Source organism: Babylonia areolata, chromosome 20, assembly GCF_041734735.1.
Source record: "Babylonia areolata isolate BAREFJ2019XMU chromosome 20, ASM4173473v1, whole genome shotgun sequence".
NCBI lineage: Eukaryota > Metazoa > Mollusca > Gastropoda > Neogastropoda > Buccinidae > Babylonia > Babylonia areolata.
Window position 1 is genome coordinate 1,252,050 of NC_134895.1, and position 20,076 is coordinate 1,272,125.

A 20,076-nucleotide genomic window follows, 5' to 3' on the forward strand; every position below is an offset into this window, starting at 1 on the left:
ACGAACCGATTTAAAATCAACACAAAATACAATTTGAAATATAGTTTTCAGAAAGGATATCATAAACTTTTTCACCATTAGAACTGCTATGAGTTCAGCTGTGAAGATGGACTTATTCTCTCCCGGATGAAATGAGTTTCAAAACTTAAGGTCTGGAATAACGAAAGCAGCACCAGCTCTATTATTTACAACAGAGCCATCAGTAAATATCTTTAGATGATTAGGGTATTTGCCTTGTAAATGAATTCGTACCAGCGATGTTAGTAAATTTATGTTGTCAATTTGTGTGTGTGTGTGTGCTTGTGAGTGCGTATGTCAGTGTAGATGTGAGTGTGCGTGTGCATTTAAATGTATGTGAGTGTGCATGTATGCATGTCTGTATGTGGGAGCAAACATGAAGACATGTGCAACTGTGTTTGTGTGCATGCATACAAGCGCATGCATTTGGGCACATGCTTTTGAGCATGAATCTCCTTGCTGTTTGAATTCCTGAGATGAACACACAATGTGCATGCATGTGAATGCATGTGCATGCAAACAAAAATGAAAGATTAAAGTAATAAAGCACAAAGAAATATGCACTCATCAGAGCATAAACTCCAATCACACACATACACATATAACATGCAGGCATGAAAAAACCAAGTTGTATTCCTATACCATGAATGATGACCATCACACTTACAGAAACCTTCAAAACCAAGCTGTATTTACCCAACACACTCATCAATGCACTCAATAAACCTTCAAAACCAAGCTGTATGTCTTTACCCAACACGCTCATCAATGCACTCAATAAACCTTCAAAACCAAGCTGTATATCTTTACCCAACACGCTCATCAATGCACTTAATAAACCTTCAAAACCAAGCTGTATGTATTTACCCAGCAAGCTGATGAATGCACTAAGAGGACCTTCAAAACCAAGTTGTATTATTTACCCAGCATGTTGACCACTGCACTAACAGGACTTTTGAAACCAAGTTGTATTTATTTATTCATTTACCCAGCATGGAGTGATGTTCTAGAGGTAATGCGTCCGCCTTGGAAGCGAGAGAATCTGAGCGCGCTGGTTCGAATCAAGGCTCAGCCGCCGATATTTTCTCTCCCTCCACTAGACCTTGAGCGGTGGTCTGGACGCTAGTCATTCAGATGAGATGATAAACCGAGGTCCTGTGTGCAGCATGATCTTAGCACACGTAAAAGAACCCACGGCAACAAAAGGGTTGTTCCTGGCAAAATTCTGTAGAAAAATCCACTTCGATAGGAAAAACAAATAAAACTGCATGCAGGAAAAAATACAAAAAAATGGGTGGCACTGTAGTGTAGCGACGCACTATCCCTGGGGAGAGCAACCCGAATTTCACACAGAGAAATCTGTTGTGATAAAAAGAAATACGAATACAAATACATGTTGACGGTTTCACTTACAGAGACCTTCAAAACCAGGCTGTACATCTTTACCCAGCATACTGATCAATGCACTTACAGGAACTTTCCATCCACATGTCCGTCTTGGCTGAGTCGGTTTTCAGCGTCAACGCGAGAGAGCTTGCCATGCCACCAGGGCATGTCCAGGTGCATGTTGTGGGCCACTCTCTTCACCAGCTGGTCACGGAGTGGTCCCAGCGCCTTGTCAATGTCAGCGTTCTGGGACACACACACATTCCACCTTTCCCATGATATATCATTTTTGTGTTTTGTCAGAGTCAGCATTCCAGGATACACAGTTATTCCACCTTTCCTATGTTATATCATTGTTGTGTTTTGCCGACATCAGTGTTCTGAGACACACAGGCAAGACACACCTTTCCAATATGATAGCCCTGTTGTGTTTTATCAATGTAAGCATTCCAGGATACAGTTATTCTATGTTACCTGTTACGGTTAAGATTACCTGTACTGTGCAGTTTGTATATGTGTGGCACAGTCAGGTGGCGCGGTTTTCAAAAATTTGTCAGTTATTCATTTCAATTTATCTTTCTCTCCAATTTATTGCAGTACAAACACTGCATGCAGCTATTTCATGGATTTATTGATTTTTTTTTTTTTTTTAATCTAGGGGGTGCGACATTCAACACAGTGTGCTTAGTAGTTAAAGACGGGGTGTGTGTGTGTGTGTGTGTGTGTGTCTGTCTATCCACACCCCTCAACTCTCCACACCCCTCCCTGTCCACCCCCTCCACTCTCCACACCTATCACTGTTCACCACCCTCCACTGTCCACCCCCTCCACACTCCACACCCCTTCACTCTCCACCCCTCCCTGTCCACCACCCTCCACTGTCCACCCCCTCCCTGTCCACCCCCTCCACTCTCCACCCCTCCACTCTCCACCCCCTCCACTGTCCACCCCCTCCACTGTCCACCCCCTCCACTCTCCACCCCTCCCTGTCCACCCCCTCCTCTCTCCACCCCCTCCACTCTCCACCCCCTCCACTGTCCACCCCCTCCACTCTCCACCCCTCCCTGTCCACCCCCTCCACTCTCCACCCCTCCACTGTCCACCCTCCACCTCCACTCCACTGTCCACCCCTCCACTCTCCACCCCTCCCTGCACCCCTCCGTCACCCCCTCCACTCTCCACCCCCTCCACTGCCACCCCCTCCACTCTCCACCCCTCCCTGTCCACCCCCTCCACTCTCCACCCCTCCACTCTCCACCCCTCCCTGTCCACCCCCTCCACTCTCCACCCCCTCCACTCTCCACCCCCTCCACTCTCCACCCCCTCCCTGTCCACCCCCTCCCTGTCCACCCCTCCACTCTCCACCCCCTCCACTCTCCCACCCCTCCACTCTCCACCCCTCCCTGTCCACCCCCTCCACTCTCCACCCCCTCCACTCTCCACCCCCTCCACTCTCCACCCCTCCACTCTCCACCCCTCCCTGTCCACCCCCTCCACTCTCCACCCCCTCCACTCTCCACCCACTCCGTCCACCCCCTCCACTCTCCACCCCTCCCTGTCCACCCCCTCCACTCTCCACCACCCTCCACTCTCCACCCCCCTCCACTCTCCACACCCCTCTCTGTCCACCCCCTCCACTCTCCACACCCCTTACTGTCCACCACCTTCCAATGTCCACCCCCTGCACTCTCTACACCTGACCCCCTCCACTGTACATCCCCTGCACTGTCCACACTCCTCAACTCTCCATGACTAATACTCACAATTTTCTCACTGAGCACAAAATATACTACAGAACTCATGATCATCTTGGCTTCCCTGAACACTACACATACAGCAATCTGCAGAACTCACAATCTTCTTGGCCTCACTGAGCACTGTATACATATTACACATCTTCTCTATGAGGTTCACGACCTTCATAATTATTTGCCATGGCTGGCTTGCTGTTGTTGCCAGTGTGTACCGACATATGTGCATGTGTGATGAGTGGGGTGCAACTGGGCATGCATGTATGTTGGTGGATGAGTTTGTGTGTAGCCATAGCCAAAAGTTGGCTTGACTTGTTTCAGTGTCAATGACCTGTGGTTCTCCTTGCTTCCCCAGTCAAATTTATTTCAAGTACTTCTTGTTATTGTGCTGCATGTTTTGATGGATGTTCAAAATGGGATGGTGCTTAATATGTGTGACGTTGTGTGTACTCACGATCTTCTTGGCCTCACTGAGCAGGGCCTTCTCCAACTGCAGGTAGGTGATGCCACGGAAGGCCACAGGCGCCTGGCCGGAGAAGCGGTTGCAGGGCTCAGAGGGTCGGGTGACGAATCCCTCGCCATGCTGCTGGTAGTGCTCGATCAGCTCCACAGGGCCTGGGAATGGTTTGCCCTCAGGGATCTTGTAGGATCCGTCCACCTGCTTCTCTATGCTGTAGTGGTGCACTCTGAAGCACACACACACACACACACACACACACACACACACACACACACACACACACACACACCATCACCAGTCAAGCACAGTGGAAACAGACACACACACTGGCACTGAGAGACAGGAAGGTGAGAGAGACACACACTGACAGAGCCAGAGAGATGGCAAAGACAGGAAGGTGAGAGACACACACACTGACAGAGCCAGAGAGATGACAAAGACAGGAAGGTGAGAGAGACACACACTGACAGAGCCAGAGAGATGACAAAGACAGGAAGGTGAGAGAGACACACACACTGACAGAGCCAGAGAGATGACAAAGACAGGAAGGTGAGAGAGACACACACTGACAGAGCCAGAGAGATGACAAAGACAGGAAGAAAACAGGGAGACAGAATGACACACAGAGAGATGACAGAGCGAGGGAGAGAGAGAGAGATGAGGGAGAGAGACACACACACTGCCGCAGACAGAAATAATGAAAAGAGAGACAGAGAGACACACAGAGAGAATGACAAAGAGAGTTGACAGGAAAAGAGTGACTCACAGCAGGACAGTGTAATGTGCCATGTTGCAGTAGAGTGACTCACAGCAGGACAGTGTAATGTGCCATGTTGCAGTAGAGTGACTCACAGCAGGACAGTGTAATGTGCCATGTTGCAGTAGAGTGACTCACAGCAGGACAGTGTAATGTGCCATGTTGCAGTAGAGTGACTCACAGCAGGACAGTGTAATGTGCCATGTTGCAGTAGAGTGACTCACAGCAGGACAGTGTAATGTGCCATGTTGCAGTAGAGTGACTCACAGCAGGACAGTGTAATGTGCCATGTTGCAGTAGAGTGACTCACAGCAGGACAGGTGTAATGTGCCATGTTGCAGTAGAGTGACTCAGAGCAGGACAGGTGTAATGTGCCATGTTGCAGTAGAGTGACTCAGAGCAGGAGGGTGTAATGTGCCATGTTGCAGTAGAGTGACTCAGAGCAGGAGGGTGTAATGTGCCATGTTGCAGTAGAGTGACTCACAGCAGGAGGGTGTAATGTGCCATGTTGCAGTAGAGTGACTCAGAGCAGGAGGGTGTAATGTGCCATGTTGCAGTAGAGTGACTCAGAGCAGGAGAGTGTAATGTGCCATGTTGCAGTAGAGTGACTCAGAGCAGGAGGGTGTAATGTGCCATGTTGCAGTAGAGTGACTCAGAGCAGGAGGCTGTAATGTGCCATGTTGCAGTAGAGTGACTCAGAGCGGGAGGGTGTAATGTGCCATGTTGCAGTAGAGTGACTCAGAGCAGGAGGCTGTAATGTGCCATGTTGCAGTAGAGTGACTCAGAGCGGGAGGGTGTAATGTGCCATGTTGCAGTTAATTAACTCTTTTACCACGTACCTCAGCTGGGTGGATTTTCACCTCAGGTGAGGTGCTGAGAGGCCTGTTTACCTTTGTTTACAGATTCAAATAAGGATTGAAAATAAGTGTGTCATACCATGGGAAAGAAGAAAATAAGTGTGTCATACCATGGGAAAGAAGAAAATAAGTGTGTCATACCATGGGAAAGAAGAAAATAAGTGTGTCATACCATGGGAAAGAAGAAAATAAGTGTGTCATACCATGGGAAAGAAGAAAATAAGTGTGTCATACCATGGGAAAGAAGAAAATAAGTGTGTCATACCATGGGAAAGAAGAAAATAAGTGTGTCATACCATGGGAAAGAAGAAAATAAGTGTGTCATACCATGGGAAAGAAGAAAATAAGTGTGTCATACCATGGGAAAGAAGAAAATAAGTGTGTCATACCATGGGAAAGAAGAAAATAAGTGTGTCATACCATGGGAAAGAAGAAAATAAGTGTGTCATACCATGGGAAAGAAGAAAATAAGTGTGTCATACCATGGGAAAGAAAAAACTTTCTTCTGCCACACTGTTGTGTTTGTGTAACTCTTTTTTTTTCCTGTTATACAAGTCATGCAAGGAAATAATGACATCCAAAGTGGAAAAAAAAAGCAAAACTTGCATTCTACACAAACTGTGCACATGTGTGTGTCAAAACATCTATTAAAAAAAAAGTAATAATTTAATCTTTCTCTCACCTCAAACATTCAAATATAATAATCTTGAACACTGATATAAAATTCAACTTCACACACAATTCATGTATATCATGTTGTATTGCGAATTGTTCAGCAGTAAATCATGCATATTCATTGTGCAGCACTCAATGTACATTGTATTGCAGTTTAAGTGTATTGTGTTCCAGTTTATGTGTATTGTGTTGTGGTTAATGTGTATTGTGTTGTGGCTAATGTGTGTTGTGTTGTGGTTAATGTGTGTTGTGTTGTGGTTAATGTGTTAATGTGTTGTGGTTAATGTGTATTGTGTTGTGGTTAATGTGTGTTGTGTTGTGGTTAATGTGTACTGTGTTGTGGTTAATGTGTATTGCATTATTTTGTGTCACGCTGTGCTGGTTTGTGGTGTAAGACAGACTCGGAGAAAGAGAGGTGAGAGATGGAGTGTGGGGTGTGGTGATGGTGGCTGAGAGTCTGCACGGATATATATATATATATATATATATATATATATATATATATATATATATATATATATGTATGTATGTATGTGTGAATTATGTTGTAAATTAATAGATTATTATCAATTACAGATTATTATCAATTACTTCTTGACGTATAGATCTCCTGATTTACTACTTTTTCATTGATTAAGTATTCATTTATGCCTTCTTCTGAAAATGGGCTTTGAGTGGAAATCAACAACAAAAATAATAGTAATAATGAATACTTGTTGAAAGCTGGTCTCTCTCAATAAACATTAAAGTAAACACATACACACACATGCAATAGCTTACAAGATGAAGAAGAAGAAAAAAATAAGGTTTGACACACAAAAGCATATAACAGATTCAAAGATTACGCATATTACATTACTTAATTACACACACACACGCAGACACATATATTACGCACACACATTTAACTGATGAACATGGAAATTCTACAGAAAAGAAAGTCCACACACTCAGCCAATGATATTGAACAGTTCTCTTTTACCAACATGAACATTTTTTCCCCCCTGACAAGGAAGTTCAAACATATGTCAAGTGTGTACAACAATCTGCAAGTCACATACCACTTGACTTATCAGAAAAGAACTGGGAAGTACAACACCAGGAAACTCAAACGGCCTTTACGTTACAGACAACAGGATTGTATTGGTCCAAATCAGACTCCAGACCTCTGTAATTCACCAGCTGTTATGTACTTTTCTGATGTTAATTATACCTTGAACTTCCTTCTCAGGAGAACATGTAACGGTTTGCTCTGAAACCAGTGAAAGAGACACTGTTTAACATTGTTCTTTGGCTTTGTGAGTGTGAATAATGTGTTCTGTGGTATGTGGAGCAGGAAGGAGGATGTTTTGTTTAATGTCCTGTCACTCATATCGGTGACTGAAGACATTTTGTTAAAGTATTTATGAATACATTTGAGTATTATCGGTCAGAAGGGGTGGGAGATGTGAATAAATGGAGGGTTGGGGGAAACTGGGCAAATGAAGGTGAAATGAGGGTGAAATTTGAAAAAAAAAAAAAAAAAAAAAAAGATCTAAATACAATTACAGGAAATTACTTAAAGGACTTCGTAAAAGAGAAGTCGTTAAACTGACAAGCGAAATAACTGATAATGAATGCAAAAAGTCAAAAACATCAATATTCTCAGTCACTTGTGAAGACACACTTTCATGTACATAAGGTTTCATCAAGCTACAGTCAAAAATTATATGCTTAATTGTCAGGTTACTAAAGCATATGCACTTGACATTAGAACAATACTTGGTCCGTAATGAATCTGATAATAGTCTGAGAGCTAAACTCAGAATTGGTCTGCTAATCGGACCAAAGTCTGAGAGAGTCAACTGACGAGGTTTTAGTCTTGAATTCAAGCACCTATAAAAGTCTCTTTCTAGTATATTGCTTATTTCCTTGTATGACAATGGGCAATATACTTTTATACTATCTATATGATTCTTTGCTCCCCTTTTTGCTGCCCTGTCTGCTTGGTCGTTATAAAGGAAACCAGTGTGGGATGGGTTCCCCTTGATATACAAAAAAAAAAAAAAGAAAAAAAAAAGGGGGCGGAAAAAGTCAGACTGAATTATTTGGACAGCTGCCCAACACTAAATAAAGCATTGAGTACATCCATAAGAGACACATCTCTCGTCCTTTCCATCATACCAACACAGCTTTAGTCAGTCTTCATTGTCACAACCACACACACAGTGTCTGTAATACCTTAGTCTCAACTATTACAACCAGACTTACAGATTCTATAATACAGCTTTAAACCTGTCATAACCATACTTACCGTTTCTTTCACAACCTTAGTTGTTGTTTTTCTGTCACAACCAGACTTATAGTTTCTGCAAAACAGTCTTAGTCCTGTCACAACCAGACTCACACTGTAGTAGTAACATTTTCTCTAACACAACCACAGTCCTCACAGACACAACCAGACTCAGTTGTTTTTTTATGACACATATAACCATAATCATAGTCCTCACTGTCATAACCAGAATTACAGTTTCTGTAACACAACCTTTGTCCTCACTGTCACAACCAGAGTTACACTTACAGTTTCTGTAACATAACCATAGTTCTCACTATCATAACCAGAGTTACAGTTTCTGTAACACAACCATAGTTCTCACTATCATATCCAGAGTCACAGTTTTTGTAACATAACCATAGTTCTCACTGTCAAAACCAGAGTTACAGTTTCTGTAACACAACCATAGTCCTCAATATCACAACTAGAATTACAGTTTCTGTAACACAACCATAGTCCTTACTATCATAACCAGAGTTACAGTTTCTGTAACACAACCATAGTCCTTACTATCATAACCAGAGTTACAGTTTCTGTAACAAAACCATAGTCCTCACTGTCATAACCAGAATTACAGTTTCTGTAACACAACCATAGTCCTCACTATCATAACCAGAGTTACAGTTTCAGTAACAAAACCATAGTCCTCACTATCATAACCAGAGTTACAGTTTCTGTAACACAACCACAGTCCTCACTGTCACAGCCAGAACTACTATACTGTAACATAACCATAGTCATCACTATCACAACCAGATTTATAGTTTCTGTAACACAACCTAAATCTTACTGTCTAAACCAGACTTAGAATCTTTATGACACTACCTAAGTCCTGTCCCAAAGAGACTTAGTAACTGTAATATAACCCTAGTCCTAACTATCAAATATGGACTTACACAGTTACTGTTTCTGCAACACAAACACAGTCCTAACTGTCACAAACAGGCTTATTTTCTATGACATAACCTTAGTCCTGTCACAACTAGACAGCTTCTACAACACAGGCTTCTAAAGTCCACAATGTCATAACCAGACAGTTTCTGTAACACTAACTTAGTCCAAAAAATCACAACCAGACTCAGTTTCTATAACACAAGCTAAGTCCACACTGTCAAAACCAGACATATACAGTTTCTATAACACATGATTATTCCTCACTGTCAAAACCAGACTTACAGTTTCTGTAACACAGCATTTGTCCTGTCACATCCAGACTTACCGCTTTTTAACATAATCTAAGTCCTGTCACAACCAGAGTTACAGTTTCTGTAACACATCCATAGTCCTCACTATTAGTACAACCAGACTTACGAGTTATTGTAAACCAGACTGATGGCATAGTTGCCCATGGGGCTGATGCTCTCTCGCAGAAGAAACATGCCATTTCTCCCTCCACGGGAATTAAGAAAGTCCTCTGCTTCTTCCCTGGTAATGCGGCCATAGAAGTATTGCAGTTTGGAGGGGCGCATGGGACCTGACGAGCCGCCACCCTTCTTGACTGACCCTTTGTCCTTAAAGCTTAATCGAGGCATGGTGCTACTTCTCTTTGACACGGACTTCTTCCCCTGAGCTGTGTAACTGTCTCTGCCTTTGTCAGTGTTCTGCTGGTGAAGGTGTCATCATCATGCCCTTCAGGGCCACCATCACATGCTTTTGTCTCAGTCAACAGCTCCTGCAAGCAAAACTAAATGCATAAAATGATTCTTCCCCCCCAATTTATGTGTAAAACTTGCATTTCTTGTTTACATACACATACTACATCTGCACAAGAGGCATTATATAAAGTAATGAAGGAACACATATGAACACACACATTTATCACTCATTTCTAAATAAGTAACCAAACATACATCTAGTTTACCAAATCAGAATAAGTCACTGTCAACCTTGACAAAATGTAAAAAATGAATTTTTTTAAAGACTTTTGGGAGGGATTATAGATTTATAGCATAATGATAGTCATATACTGGGGATTACATTATAATTATCATTTATGTAATACATGTGTACATGTACATGTACGAATTCTCTCCTAAGTCGGTAATACATATACAGATACATACAAAATTGGTCCCACACGTCGGTTACTATGCAAGTAATGTCAATAATTGGTTTCTCCCAGCTAAAAACACACAGATGTTCGTCGACCGAGTCTATGGAGACGATTTTACTTCCGGAATGAACTTCAGTTTAGTTTTCATATTGCTTTAAAATAACAACAGCGCTCAGTTTAGTTAAATTTCACAAAGGCAAGCTTTGTTTCACTGTGGTTAGAACGAGAATCGGGTTGTTAGTAAGCCAATGTGAAAACTTTTTCTTGCACAAACCTTCAAACTCCAAGAACATGAACGCAAGAACAAAAACTTTCCAGCAGGAAGTAATATGCAACAAGATCCCAAACAACATTAAAAACAAATAATCTTTGCCGCTTGAACATTGCAAAGTAAATTGAGATAGCCTCCCTTGTGCACCTGCATACTTTCGATTTTTGTTGGAAACACGCTCACAGCCTTCCCAAAGCTAACACTGTTTGAATTTAAGACCTTTGTTCCTTGGAGGACAATTCTTCATTTAAAACCCACCAGTATGTCAAATCCGCTGACTTGTCACTGTTTTGGTTCTATTTCTACGCGAAAGCATTCTTGAACTACGAAAACAAATGTGGAATATAAGGGAAATAACTTGCAATCCAGAAGCAATCGCGCAATGTGAAGTGCTCGATTTCAACTGGACCGACAGAACAAACGGACTCCAATCCACACTGTCGCTGGGCCTGTTGCTTACAGCGTGGGCTGCTTCTTAGCGTCAGTCAAAAGAGCAACAGCGGGACACTGACATACACAGAGAAGTGCGTAAAGCGTTATATTACCTGAAGTTTTGAAAGATAGAAACAAACAATATTAACAATGATATTAAACACACCCTTGTTTTTTCACACCTTTTGCTAATACTGACACTTTGATTAATACTTTGGTTATTAGTTACACTAAAGACACCCAAGCCCTAAACAACTGGGCCTTAATTAAAAGGCACTGGTCAATAGATTGTCAAACTCGATTCTACTTAGTAAACAATGTGGACACAATACTTGAAACTGTCAGACATAAATGGATGTTAGAGAATCGTACCCAGTGCAGACATGAAGGTGTACATGAGTGTTTACAAAAACAACACATTTAAACAGCATTCTTAAGTCATGTTTTTTTGTTGTTGTTTTTTTTGTCTACCCCAGCCTTTGGCCCCTACACACATCTGTAATGTGTGTTAATACATTAAAAGTTTAGATTTTACAACTGGTTGGGAATGCAATAAATATATCCTGTTAAAAAGCTAGATTTTAGAACTGATTAGAACTGCAACAGAGATCTGGTAAAACTGGTTATTTGTCATGAGTAAAGGTTTATATTTAATAACTGGGTAGGACTGCAAAATATTATGACATTTTTCACTGCTTCATTTTTTATTGGTATTTTGAAAGGCTCTTGCATATTATCAGTTGTCTCCTTTACTAATTACAGTCTTTTAATTTACACAAGCAAAATCTTAAAGATTGAATAATGTATTAACCTGATAATTATTGTAAATTTATTATGCTTTTAATTATAATATTTAATTTTGCTTGATGGTAATTATGTCAAAGCACACATCCTTCAGTTCCAGTTTGAATGTATCCGGCATATTCTAGGCAGCCTACATTCTTTTCCTGTTCTTTCTGTAGTGAATCAGTAGAAGGGGTTGGGTGAACTGGAATGACTGGGTATTCAATACAAACCACGCACAACTTCTAAGTCACAGCACCATTATTTGTAAAATTATAGCGTGATCCAGAAAAAAGAACAAGTCATTTTGTCCTTTGAACTATTTTGGTCTTTACCATGTAAAAGAATAGGTCATCTTTTGATATGAAGGGCACCTAATGAATCTTTTGACACAATATACAGGTATCTGATGAAGACATTGATCTTGTAACTCAGTGGTTTGCTAATTTGATGAATACAGTAAAGCATGACAGAAAACTCACTGTGAATATTATGCAATCCATAAAAAGACAAAGAACCAAACGTAAAAGAAGAAATAAACATAGAAAAAAAGAATCATCCAGTCAAAGAGGTGCAGCTGTTTGAAATACTGATTGATACTGCTGAACCACAGTTTGTTCTGTTTTTGTTGTTTTAGCAGATCAAAGTCACCCCCTGGAGTGTGATGATGATGCCTCACAGACGGCTGTGGAATGTGCTGTCCTGCAGACTCACAGTGTCATGGAGTCACAGGCGATGGCTGCACTGCTGTCTGAATGGCCACCTACAGCGATTCAATGCCCTCAACATTCAGATGCTGACTGACATGCTCCACAGACAGATCTTTCCCGCTGAAGGTAGACTGGAACAAAACCAGGTTCTCTCCCCTGAGTCAGCTGATTCCTTGCGGAAATCACAGTCAACATCACATCCTCCTTTGCCTCTGTCATCACAGTCACCGACCAAAGAAAAGGAAGATCTGTCAAAAATTGTTGCTCACCTGCACAAGTTTGGTCTTCTCCAAGGCAGTGGTGAACACCTGCCTGATGTGCACCTTCAGCTGCCATCACTGTGTGGACAGACCATGGATGAGCACTTCCGGCACATCGCTTCACAGCAGACAGACGACTTCAAGGTGATGGCGGAGAGAATGTGCCAGTCCAGCCCACCCCCACTGCCCAGAGAGTGGGTGAAGAGGAAGGGGTGGACAAAGTATCAGAGTGATGGGACCTGGCAGAGCGTGGCATTTCCTGAGGAGGAGGTGTTGGTGTTTGACATTGAGTGTTTGATGCAGGAGGGTCACTTTCCAACGCTGGCCACTGCCCTGTCCCCCACACACTGGTCAGTCATGGTGTTGTGTGTGGGTCCATACAGACACTCTGTGTGTGTATGTGTCTGTGTGTTTGTGTGTGTGTATTTGCATGTGTGTGATTCTTTGTGTGTGAATATCTGTGCATGTATGTGTTTGAGTGTCAGTGAGTGTGTGCATGTGTATGTGTGTGTGTGTTTGTGCATGTGAGAGGATGTATGTGTTGTGTGTGAACCATAAGAAATAGCAGGAGTGCATTTTCTGAGTTTAAAGCAAGGATCTACACCTATCCCCCTTTGACCAGTTTGTGTGCATGCATGTGTGTGTGTGAGGGTGTGTGTGCAGATGCATATGTTTTTGTGTGTGTTTTATTTGTGTGTAAATATCTGTGCGTGTATGTGTGTGAATGAATGTCAGCATGTGTGTATGTATGTGTGCATAATGTTTGTGTGTGTGCGTGAACTGAAAGAGACGGCAGGAGTGGACTTCTGTGAGTTCACAGCATGGACATACAGCTGTGCCCTAGTGACCAGTGTTGTCCTGCGTCCACCATGACTGATGATGTGCAGGTATTCATGGACTGCCGAGAGCGTGGTGCAGGACAAGTTACGATGGCAGCGGGAGCCGGGACTGGGGGATCTGATCCCCCTGGAGACTGGACGCAGCTCCACCAGTCTGCCGCACAAACGCCGTCTGGTCATAGGACACAATGTCAGCTTTGACCGCTCGTTTGTGAAGGAACAGTACCTCATTCAGGTTGGTGGTTGGTGTCATCTAAAGTCATGCAGTCTTTCTGGTTATTCCGGGTTTTAAGTTGTTGTTTTTTTCTTTCTTCTGATTCTTTTTGCTGCAAGTGAAGTGGGCGCAAACAACATGCACACACACACACACACACACACACACACACACACACAGACACACACACACACACACACACACACACACACACACACACACACACACACACACACACACACACACACACACAGGGTGGTGGAGAGGTGAGAAAAACAGGGACATTACTGGGGGGTTGTTGACAATCTGTTTCGGTTGTGTTTCCCAACCTGACGTTCAAGAAGTATTCCTTCAAATTGTCCTGCAGAAAAAGTGCAGTGTTTGTGATCACTTCAGCAGCCTTCATCGAAGCCTCTCTCTTGTACAAACTGCAGCTGTCTTGAAGAATTACTTCTTTGACCAATAGGTTAAAATGAATGTTGAATACAATTTAATGTTTTGCTGTCTTGACAGTTCATCCAGCAACAGTCTGAATAGCCAGAATCAATGAATAGCATGAATTTTATTGTGAGGTGGGTTTGTTTTGGTTTTTTTCCATCAAAGTAAACTAATTTCAGGCAAAAGAAAGGGATAGCTTGCTGTTGATTGTTTCCTTGTTAAATATCTATCCGTTTCTTTCTGCACTTTGGTAATACAGCCATACTCACAGTGTGTGTGTGTGTGTGTGTGTGTGTGTGTGCGTGTGCGTGTGTGTGTGCGTGTGCGCGTGTGTGAGTGTATGTGTGTGTAACTGTATGTGTGTGTGTTGAGTGAGGGTATGTTTGTGTATGTGTGTTGTGTGTGTGCATGTGTGAGTGAATGTGTGTATGTGTTGTGTGTGTGTGAACTATGTGTATGTGTTGCGTGTGACTATGTTTGTGTATGTATATTGTTTTGTATGTGTGTGTGAGTGTATGCATGTGTGGCTGTGCTTGTGTGTGTGTGTGTGTGTGTGTTTGTGTATGGCAGGGAAGCAGAGTTCGATTCATGGACACCATGTCAATGCACATTGCCATCTGTGGACTGACCAGTTTCCAGCGCATCCTGTACCAGTCGTCCTTGAAGGAGTCGTCACGCAAAGAAGTCAGAGAGCACTCCGAAAGACAGAAAATGTTCAACATGGCTTCTGTGAGTGGCACAACATAATCTCGTCATTCGCCTGTTATTCAGATCATAGTCTTCCCTGTGTTTTGAGAACGCTCAGAAAAACAGGGAATGTTTAACCCATTCAGTACCTATAATACATTAGTTGACATCCCACACAAAGTATTACCATAGTGCTTGTAAGATGTCCATTGACGTCCTACATTTATTCCAATTTTTTCTTCACCAAAGTTTGGTTCAGTGAACATAATCAGACTCTGAATGATTAGTTTAGGTTTAGTGTGTCTGGATAATAAGAATACATTTTTATGAGCATACACCAGGTGGGAGTCCCCTTTTTTTCTTAATAATGATTTGCTAAGTGAACTAAGTGGAGCGAACATGAAAAGTGGGTTTGCCTCATATGCAGAAAAGGCACCAGAAACTTACTCCAGCAGAAATAGTGGTCCCAGTCAGCAGATTAGCACAAACTTGTGCTTTGTATGTGATTTTCAGATGGAAGACTTGGTCTGTGTGTGTGTTTTTCAGATGGAAGACTTGCTCTGTGTGTGTGTTTCAATAGGAAGACTTGCACTGTGTGTGTGTGTGTGTTTCAGTAGGAAGACTTGCACTGTGTGTGTGTGTTTCAGTAGGAAGACTTGCACTGTGTGTGTGTGTGTGTGTGTGTGTGTTTCAGTAGGAAGACTTGCTCTGTGTGTGTGTTTTTCAGATGGAAGGCTTGCTCTGTGTGTGTGTTTTTCAGATGGAAGGCTTGCTTTGTGTGTGTGTTTTTCAGATGGAAGACTTGCTCTGTGCATGTTTTTTTTTCAGATGGAAGACTTGCTCTGTGTGTGTGTTTTTCAGATGGAAGGCTTGCTTTGTGTGTGTGTTTCAGATGGAAGACTTGCTGTGTGTGTGTGTTTTTCAGATGGAAGACTTGCTCTGTGTGTGTGTTTTTCAGATGGAAGGCTTGCTTTGTGTGTGTGTTTTTCAGATGGAAGACTTGCTCTGTGTGTGCGTTTTTCAGATGGAAGACTTGCTCTGTGTGTGTGTTTTTCAGATGGAAGACTTGCTTTGTGTATGTGTGTTTCAGATGGAAGAATTGCTCTGTGCGTGTGTTTTTCAGATGGAAGACTTGCACTGTGTGTATTTTTCAGATGGAAGACTTGCTCTGTGTGTGTTTTTTTCAGATGGAAGACTTGCTCTGTGCATGTGTTTTTCAGATGGAAGACTTGCTCTGTGTGTGTTTTTTTCAGATGGAAGACTTGCTCTGTGTGTGTTTTTTTCAGATGGAAGACTTGCTCTGTGTGTGTTTTTTTCAGATGGAAGACTTGCTCTGTGCGTGTGTTTTTCAAATGGAAGACGTGCACTGTGTGTGTGTTTTTCAAATGGAAGACGTGCACTGTGTGTGTATGTTTTTCAGATAGAAGACTTGGGCTGTGCGTATGTTTTTCAGATGGAAGACCTGTGCTGTGTGTGTGTGTGTTTCAGTAGGAAGACGTGTGCTGTGTGTGTTTCAGTAGGAAGACGTGTGCTGTGTGTGTGTGTGTTTCAGTAGGAAGACGTGTGCTGTGTGTGTGTGTTTCAGCAGGAAGACTTGCACTGTGTGTGTGTGTGTTTCAGATGGAAGACGTGTGCTGTGTGTGTGTGTGTTTCAGTAGGAAGACGTGTGCTGTGTGTGTGTGTTTCAGCAGGAAGACTTGCACTGTGTGTGTGTGTGTTTCAGTAGGAAGACGTGTGCTGTGTGTGTGTGTTTCAGTAGGAAGACTTGCACTGTGTGTGTTTTTCATATGGAAGACTTGCACTGTGTGTGTTTTTCATATGGAAGACTTGCACTGTGTGTGTTTTTCATATGGAAGACTTGCACTGTGTGTGTGTTTTTCATATGGAAGACTTGCACTGTGTGTGTTTTTCATATGGAAGACTTGCACTGTGTGTGTTTTTCATATAGAAGACTTGCGCTGTGTGTGTGTGTGTTTCAGCAGGAAGACTTGCACTGTGTGTGTGATTTTCAGACTGACGAATGGAAGACGGTGAGCAGCCTGAACAGTCTGAAGGCGGTGTACCAACTACACTGTCAGGGAGAGGCCCTGGACAAAGAAACGCGCGACGTCTTCGTTAGTGGTACCCTTCAGGACGTCAGAGGGGATTTTCAGGTCTGTCTGTCTGTCAGTGTTACTGGAGCCAGTTGCATTGCTCGGACGGAAGAGCCTAGTATGGTCGTAACCCGCTACTAACTGTGTGTAGTATGGAACTGACCAATGGCGTAGTTTGGTCAACGTAGGCATGTAGTCACATGTAACTGTCAAAAAATTAGAACCAAGCAATGCCGCTGGCACCTGGACTGTTCATGTGTTTACTTGTTTTCCTTTTGACTCGTTTTCTTTATATTCTTATCAAACCTTCAGAATGGAATGCATCGATGTTTTTGTTTTGGTTTGTTTCATTTCATTTCCAACAACTCTCTTTCCCAGAAGTGAGAACAAATCTTCAGCAACAATTTACTGATTTACTGATTTTCATTAGAATGATTACATACTCTGGGTGTTGCTCGTGTGCGCGCACACATGTGCGTGTGTGTGTGAGTGTGTGTGTGTGTGTGAGTGTGTGTGTGTGTGTGTGTGAGTATGAGGCACTGTGTGTGTATGGGTGCATGTGTGTGTTCATATGCTTATTTTCATGTTCGGTCTCGCACATATGTGTGTGCCCGTTGATAAACACAGTCAGTATTTTGCAGAACCTGATGACTTACTGTGCAAAGGATGTGCTGGCTACTCAGGCAGTTTTTGCCAAGCTGTGGCCACAATTTCTGGAACGGTAAGCTGTCTACTAGTTCTAACCTTGCAGACATGAATGGTCAACAGACTGACTGCATTGTATTGTGGTATCTTTCTACACCTTGTGATTCACTACTTGTACTGCTGTATTGTATTGTGGTATCTTTCTACACCATGTGATTCACTACTTGTACTGCTGTATTGTGGTATCTTTCTACACCATGTGATTCACTACTTGTACTGCTGTATTGTGGTATCTTTCTACACCATGTGATTCACTACTTGTACTGCTGTATTGTATTGTGGTATCTTTCTACACCTTGTGATTCACTACTTTTACTACTGTATTGTATTGTGGTATCTTTCTACACCATGTGATTCACTACTTGTACTGCTGCTTTGTATTGTGGTATCTTTCTACACCTTGTGATTCACTACTTGTACTGCTTTGTATTGTGGTATCTTTCTGCACCATGTGATTCACTACTTGTACTGCTGCATTGTATTGTGGTATCTTTCTGCACCATGTGATTCACTACTTGTACTGCTGCATTGTATTGTGGTATCTTTCTACACCATGTGATTCACTACTTGTACTACTGTATTGTATTGTGGTATCTTTCTACACCATGTGATTCACTACTTGTACTGCTGTATTGTGGTATCTTTCTACACCATGTGATTCACTACTTTTACTGCTGTATTGTATTGTGGTATCTTTCTACACCATGTGATTCACTACTTGTACTGCTGTATTGTATTGTGGTATCTTTCTACACCATGTGATTCACTACTTGTACTGCTGTATTGTGGTATCTTTCTACACCATGTGATTCACTACTTTTACTACTGTATTGTATTGTGGTATCTTTCTACACCATGTGATTCACTACTTGTACTACTGCATTGTATTGTGGTATCTTTCTACACCATGTGATTCACTACTTGTACTGCTGTATTGTGGTATCTTTCTACACCATGTGATTCACTACTTGTACTGCTGTATTGTATTGTGGTATCTTTCTACACCTTGTGATTCACTACTTGTACTGCTGTATTGTATTGTGGTATCTTTCTACACCATGTGATTCACTACTTTTACTGCTGCATTGTATTGTGGTATCTTTCTACACCATGTGATTCACTACTTGTACTGCTGTATTGTGGTATCTTTCTACACCATGTGATTCACTACTTGTACTGCTGTATTGTATTGTGGTATCTTTCTACACCTTGTGATTCACTACTTGTACTACTGCATTGTATTGTGGTATCTTTCTACACCATGTGATTCACTACTTGTACTGCTGCATTGTATTGTGGTATCTTTCTACACCATGTGATTCACTACTTGTACTGCTGTATTGTGGTATCTTTCTACACCATGTGATTCACTACTTGTACTGCTGTATTGTGGTATCTTTCTACACCATGTGATTCACTACTTGTACTGCTGTATTGTGGTATCTTTCTACACCATGTGATTCACTACTTGTACTGCTGCATTGTATTGTGGTATCTTTCTACACCATGTGATTCACTACTTGTACTGCTGTATTGTGGTATCTTTCTACACCATGTGATTCACTACTTGTACTGCTGCATTGTATTGTGGTATCTTTCTACACCTTGTGATTCACTACTTTTACTACTGTATTGTATAATTGTGAGTGCATTGTGTAGTTTGTCATGAATCCATCATTGAAGAGTCGAGATACAAAAATATGCTTTATTATATCCAAAAGAGAAATTGTTGACAAGAAAAAAGGCTACACACGCACACGCACGCACACATGCACACACACACACACACGTACGCATGCGTACGCGCATACACACACACACACATATATATAGAATAGATAGATAGACAGACAAACACACAGACAGAGAGAGACAGGCAGGCACACAGGTAGCCAGGCAGATTGGTAGGAAGGTAGAATTGTTTTTAAAGGAAAAGAAAAAAGCATAAGCATTACATTCACAGAACATCACAAAGTTTGATCATGCTCCCATGTTTCAGTAAGAACACTGATTCATAATACATAATGCTTAGCTGAGTATAAACTTAAAATGTGTGCCACTGATGTTAATTGTATAAATACCAGCCTAAAAATGAATTAACAAATAATCAAGACTAACTGAAAATAAATCATGAAATATGTTGTGCATATTACCATTAACCCATTAATTGCCAGGGAAACAGAATTCCTGATGCAGGCCCTCTGCCAGGGAAATTTCAGAGAAATGGGTATTTTGTAAATCAACAAAGTACAGGCTACATTTTTTGTCAAAAGTATGCAAACCATATGTTTTTTTTCTAAAAGAATATTGACTAAGCTTTCTAATGAAAGCAGAAATTATGGCAAGTGCAAATTATGATTTTTTATCTCATTT

At 41.9% G+C, this 20,076-nt stretch overlaps 2 protein-coding genes across 3 annotated transcripts in view; one reads left to right on the forward strand and one right to left on the reverse strand.

The window, feature by feature from the left end:
* Window positions 1-10,619, reverse strand: part of LOC143294861 (tyrosine-protein kinase SYK-like) — a 45,423-nt gene extending 34,804 nt beyond the window's left edge. The window contains exons 1-4 of the mRNA XM_076606380.1: window positions 10,546-10,619; window positions 9,530-9,890; window positions 3,610-3,841; window positions 1,490-1,650 (exon numbers count right to left, since the gene is read on the reverse strand). Of these exons, the coding sequence (XP_076462495.1) occupies window positions 1,490-1,650; window positions 3,610-3,841; window positions 9,530-9,750 (614 nt within the window). The 5' untranslated portion in view covers window positions 9,751-9,890; window positions 10,546-10,619. The remainder of the gene's footprint in view (window positions 1-1,489; window positions 1,651-3,609; window positions 3,842-9,529; window positions 9,891-10,545) is intronic.
* Window positions 10,620-10,922: 303 nt separating this feature from the next.
* LOC143294760 (DNA polymerase subunit gamma-1-like) overlaps window positions 10,923-20,076 on the forward strand; it is a 56,490-nt gene continuing 47,336 nt past the window's right edge. The window contains exons 1-6 of one of the 2 annotated variants that reach the window (XM_076606231.1): window positions 10,923-11,066; window positions 12,395-13,077; window positions 13,615-13,801; window positions 14,789-14,947; window positions 16,918-17,058; window positions 17,640-17,719. In XM_076606231.1, the coding sequence (XP_076462346.1) occupies window positions 12,422-13,077; window positions 13,615-13,801; window positions 14,789-14,947; window positions 16,918-17,058; window positions 17,640-17,719 (1,223 nt within the window). In that variant the 5' untranslated portion in view covers window positions 10,923-11,066; window positions 12,395-12,421. The remainder of the gene's footprint in view (window positions 11,067-12,394; window positions 13,078-13,614; window positions 13,802-14,788; window positions 14,948-16,917; window positions 17,059-17,639; window positions 17,720-20,076) is intronic. The other variant, XM_076606232.1, reaches the window with a different exon arrangement.